General features: G+C 41.5%; 1 protein-coding gene across 1 annotated transcript; it reads left to right on the top strand.

Annotated features, from left to right (window-relative positions):
- Window positions 1–500: 500 nt before the first annotated feature.
- mrpl52 (mitochondrial ribosomal protein L52) lies at window positions 501–2,125 on the top strand. Its single transcript, XM_017433174.3, has 5 exons — window positions 501–589; window positions 860–929; window positions 1,343–1,410; window positions 1,614–1,678; window positions 1,771–2,125. The coding sequence occupies exons 1-5, from the start codon at window positions 556–558 to the stop codon at window positions 1,921–1,923; spliced, it is 390 nt and encodes a 129-aa protein (XP_017288663.1). The 5' UTR covers window positions 501–555; the 3' UTR covers window positions 1,924–2,125.
- The last annotated feature ends 3,693 nt before the right edge of the window (window positions 2,126–5,818 follow it).

Below are 5,818 nucleotides of genomic sequence, written 5' to 3'. Positions count from 1 at the left end.
TTTTAAACTCCTTTTCAAGTTACATTTTTATGTAAATCCTGATGTTCTTATTGATCATCCAGTTTGCAATTACTAATTGTATGCTTGCTATTTTAAACTGTTATTTTTACTAAAACACTGTCCTGTTTGACAACACATCGGTTTAAAAAATAAAAAGACAAAAGGGGAATTTACAATAAGAATTAAGTTCTGTAGCGTCCTATTTTATTCTGCCTTTATATGTTTGTAAATAACCTTTTTTATATCTTTGATTACTATGTTAACATTAAGTATTTCTTTTTGTGTTTTAAGTTATTTTGATGTGAAGCACCTCGAAAGGAGCAACATAAGTCAAATTTCCTCCCTTCCTTATTTCCTTAGCAATAAATATTACAGGCCTATTAGTTATTGTCAGCGTTTTGTTTGATTTATATCTAATTATCTTGAATGAATATTTTAGTTTGAACGAGTTAGAAAAACAATACGTCTTCTTCTGTAAAATAACAGGACGAACTAGCAGGCCTTCTGTGTGTCTTCAGCTCCCCCTGCTGGTCAGAACTAAACTCTGCAGCCAAGATGGCGGCGCCCATCAGGACGATCTGCTGCTCAGGTGAGATAAAGGTTAACCGCTAAATTTGTTTTCTTTCAGGTGAGCATAAACCCCAAAACTAGCCCTTTGCAGCTGATAATATCTGTTTGTGTCGGTGTTGGCTTTTAAAACATCTGTCTTATCAAACAACGAGCGCGCGGCGTCGATGCTAACACTAATGCTAACCGTTTTGGGGACGACTGAAAGCAGCCCTGATTCATCTGTTTCTGTTTATGAAATCAGAGATACAATCCGTGTCCACTAAATGTCCTTCTTTTGTTGTTTTCCAAGTGTTGAGACTCTCCAGCAGACAGTTCAGCACAACATGTGGAGCACAAGCTGGAGAGAAGTGGAGGAAAGAGTAAGTTTACTGTTTACGCCAAACTGTATTGAATTTTTAATAGCTTTTAAGGAAATGGGATTTAAATAGGCTCCAGAGTTTAGGTAGTTCGTTTGTTGCCCACTTAACCTCTTTTCCAACAAGTTTTTTTAAATTCGGCTCATATTTTGTATACTTTTGAGGAATAAAACATGTTGAATATTGATTGATGAATTAATTAGACGTTTATTTAGACAGGAAACACTTGAATTAGATTTTTTTACTCACTCGTGTTTTGACATTATTAAATGTTTTGATTATTAAAGACGGTTGATTATTAAAGACAGTCGCAAGACTGACACATGCAGGAAAAAAAGTTGTCTTATTTTAGAAATATCAAGAAAAGATTAGGTTAAACTGTGCAGAGTTACTGATCTGTGTGCTTTTGCTTGCAGACATGGACTCGCCAGAAGCGGGACAGAATATGGACCTCTGACGGATCTGCCTGATTGGTCTTTTGCAGGTAGTTAGTTTTACTTTCTTAGCTTTGTAAGGAGCAAACCTTTTATACACAGAGTTCACAATTAGACCTGTTTTTTTGGTTTCACATCCTTTCAGGTTCTTCGCCTTGCTGATCTTTTTTAGGAAACAGTGATCCATTCGAAGTACAGTTTCTTTACGGTTCCTGATCCCATTGGTTAAAACTTGTGGGTTTCGTGTTCACAGATGGACGCCCAGCACCTCCACTGAAGGGCCACCTGAGGAGACGGCAGGAGAGAGAAGTCTTGGCTGTAAGTTCTCACAACAAAAATCTCCTCTCGTCGTTCGTTCGTCGCTCAGTGAGCCCTCGCGCTGATCAGATCTGTGCTGTTGTCGTTGTCAGAGACGTATTGTGATGCTGAACTCGGAGGTGGACAAAGGAATGGAGGCGCATAAGAAGAGGCAGGAAGAGGCCAAACGAACAGAGGAGCACAAAAAGTCGCTTTTACTCAAACCAAAAGGGAAACTATTAATCAATCAGAAATCCAAGAGTTAGGAACAAATCATCCACGCTCCATTTCCTCTACCGGCTACTTCGTGTTTAAGGTTTTTTGGACGAGGTGCAGCTCGGAACAGGTCATCAGTTCATCCCATATTATCGCTAAAATCACATCATGATGTTTCTGTCAATGTATTTATCCAAACCTTTGGCTTTTCTCCAGCTTTGTTTTAAAATAAACATTTTTGATTTATAGTAACATGTTTTGTTTTTGTTTTGGTGGCAGTTTAATGGAGAAGAAATATTACAGACGCTCTATCTAAAGAGTGAATTTCTCCTCGTTTCCACTAGGTGGCACCATTTCTCCTTTTGCAAGCAATCCTGGGGGAAAAAAAAACAAAACAAAACTTCCTGCTTTGGTTTAGAGGAGTTTTGTTGAGCTGGAAAAAATAAATAAATAAGAAAGGAGGAGGAGCTGCAGGACATTAAGCAGCACTGATTCAGGACCCAACTGTTTTATGTCAGGGAAGTTTTCACGTCTGGAACGTCTAAGATTATCTTTAAATCCATCCAACTCAGCGAAACACTTTCTGTTACTGTGTTACGTGAGATTTATTGTATAATCTCAAGCTAAGACACGATCACTTCTGATAGATGTTTGTGTTTAAGCATCAGTGTTTCTCCTTTATGGAGCACCGCTGCTAAAATAAACGCTGCAGTGAGTTTCTGTCTCCAAAGATGATTAACAGCTTAATCCCACATTTTCATGTTATCAGCTTAAACTTTAAATCTGGATGAAAGCTTAAAAAAGCTACTAGAACACACCCAAGACCTAAAACAGGGCAAAAAAAAGGCATAAATTTGGATTTTTTATGTTTAATGGTGAAAGTTTGCAAACATTTTGTAATTTTCTGTATTTCGGCACCAATTTTTTTTACAGAAGTTACAAAAAGTAAAGAAGGAAAACTTGTTTATGAGCTGGAATGGCCATCAAAACCCTTCCCCATCAATGACACACAGTGGTGGAAGTATCATGGCATGGGCCTGATCTCACAGTTTTGACTTGACTTAATTCAGGAAACAGTTGTCTTAGATTCATACGGATGAAGCTTAAAGAAAAACATCCCGTGTTTCATATTCTGAATCTCAACAGAAGGTGGGTCTTAATATGATGCATGATATGAATCCTCAGAACTCGAGCTGTTGTGAAATAAATGAATTAAAAATATCCACTTTAAAACATGCAGTTCATCCCGTAGAGTGAGCAGACCTGAAATGAACACCTAATTTTAGTGAAAAGATCAATATAACCCAGGTGACGGTCTTCTAAAGGGACAAACAGGCTAAAATCCTTTCATTTTAAACACCTGCTACCATGAAAGTGTATGTGTTCACTTTTCTGTCTGTCTGTTAGCAAAATGTCTCCTGAACCACTGGCCAGATTTTACTGAAACTCTCAGAAAGCATTCATCAGATGATCATCTACAATTGATAAACTTTTGGACCCAAGCCCATTCAAGATGGCCGCCACAGCTAACCAACCATAAAAAACACAGAAATGACTCTCACTCTGTCAGATTTATGTATATCGAGCTAAAATTTGGTGTGGTAGTAGCTGAGAGTCATCCCTATCACATAATCCACTGCGTAACATCTTTGGGTAAAAAGCTGTTGGAGTCAGCCTTTGTCTGTTAGCAAAATATCTCATGAACCGCTGGACGGATTTTAAGCAAATCTTCAAAAAGTAATCTTTGGATGTACATCTACAGCTGATTAACTTTTGGAGTCAACTAAATTGAATACGGTTGCCGCAACTGACCAACTGTGCCAACCACAAAAAATGCTATAACTCAGTTAATTTTACAGATAATGAGATAATATTTGATGTGAGCAGTAGCTGAAACCCATCCCCAACACATACGCTGAGCACTGACAGATCGCAGGATAGCTTTGTTTAAAACTTTGGCATTTCCCTATGAGGCAGATCGATCAACCAGTTATCTGTGACGTTTAGTTGAGTAAAAGCAACATTTTGCATTTTTTGCCCTACTTTCATACAGCAGCTTCTGACCGTTGTGGTTGTCTTTGTCTTCAGTGAGGACTTGTGAAAATCGGAGGATGTTTTGGGTCACTTTTATACAGAAACAGAATAAGTTAAATAAAAAAGAGGGTTTAGTTGTGCAGGGAGCGTTGTGGGTGATGTTGCTCAGCTGTGTTTTCAGTTTGCTGTGAATTAAACTCATAAACAGAATATTTGCTAAATGAGCTCAGCCTCTGCTGCTCACTCCGACTTTTTTTGATTTTTTCCTTCTCCTTTTCCTCCCGTTTCTCCCTCCCTCCCTCCCCTCCCTCCCTCGCCTCCCTCCCTCGCCTCTTTCTCTCTCTGCCCTGGTTTTGTTGCAGACTTCAGCAAAGCCTCACTGTAATTAGGGCTGCGAGCCGCTGAGTTGCAGATTCTTTGCCGTGGATGTGGGAGTGTTCACCCCACCTCCCCTCAACTCCTTTATTTTACTTCTTTTTTACTTTTTTTTGTCATCCATTTGACCAAAGGAGCTGACTGTTGTGTTCTGAAAGTGTGGGAGGACGCAGAGCAGGTCGCAGAAAGAGAGGGGATGGGGGTCTTAAAGAAAATAAAAGTTAGGATGTGTCAGGCAACCGTCCCTCACTTCCTGTCACCTGCGACCATCAGAGACCTCCAGCTGTGAGACATCTGACCCCTCGTTCTCACGTGCTGCTCCTCTCCGACTGTCCTTCCTCTCAACAACCTCCCCTCCCATCCTCCCCCCCCACCCCCCATTCCCCTTCCTCTGCTCCTCGTGTTGTTTTTGGTTTTGTGGAAATGAGAACCAGATGTTGCTCATTGTGCCGAAGTCAGCAGCGCTCTGAGAGGGGTGGTGGTGGGTGGTGGGGGAGCTTCAGCATGGGGTAGAGGGTGTTAGGTGAGGTGGAAGGATAAAAAGGATGGAGAGAGCTTAGAAGATGATGCGTTTAAGGGCCTTTACTCGACACTGGGAGGCCTTCCTGGCAGAGAGGACTGGGGCTGGTGGTGGTGTTGGTGGGGGTTTGTGGAGGTTCTGATTCAGCAGCTCGCTCATAAAGGCGTCTTCCTGAGTCTGGTGTTCTCCTGCAGCGTGTTCGACGAACCCTGCAGTCCTCAAGGGATGAACTCTGGTTGACTTTGGAGAACTGGCACCAGAGGCTGCAATTATCCCCCCGTTTGTTGACTCAAAGGGAGCCGTCAAACCGAGTCCGTTTTTCAGCTTTTTGTCACAAACACTCGGCTGGTTGGAGGCTGGCAGAATTAAAAGCGGTTCTCAAAATCCTTACAAAGTTAAATTATGCAAAGTTCAGAGATCAGATGAGTAAACCTAAGAACGAAACAAGTTTGCAAACATGCGAACACCTTAAAGTGACAGTTCAGATCTTACGAAGTCGGGTTCTGTGCAAAGGTTCTGAACAATAAACATTTTACCTGTTGTAGACGGCTCTTTGAACAGCCTCGGTTCGGAGAAACATTAGTTCTGATCAGTCAGTTTGGAGAACGACTGTCCCCACTGCCATATTTCCATCTTTTAATTCAAAACCATTTCATTGTTAATAAAGATAATAATAATAAAAAAAAGAATTCAGGCGCCGAAGTGCGCCTGGATACGGGCTTTGCCAGAGGGTGGATGTAGTATGCAAAGGGGGCGAGGCTAAAGACCACTCCGGAGAATTGGGACACGCTACGCACTCAAACCCTTCAGCATGAACGCACATTTGAAGGACTTGAGGGTGGAACAAGGGTGGAAGTGTGAGTATTGGGACTGGGCCCACGTGGCCCGCATCGAACACCCCAAAACCTTGACAACCGCCGACACCCATAAGATGCGATTGGCGCTGCTCACCTCGTGTGTTTTACTGAATAATGAACAACCAAAATGTGTTACTGCTTCACTGCTCAGGCAAGACT

The sequence above is a fragment of the Kryptolebias marmoratus genome, linkage group LG7 (genome assembly GCF_001649575.2).
Source record: "Kryptolebias marmoratus isolate JLee-2015 linkage group LG7, ASM164957v2, whole genome shotgun sequence".
Taxonomy (NCBI): domain Eukaryota; kingdom Metazoa; phylum Chordata; class Actinopteri; order Cyprinodontiformes; family Rivulidae; genus Kryptolebias; species Kryptolebias marmoratus.
This window is presented reverse-complemented; position numbering and strand designations above follow the sequence as displayed.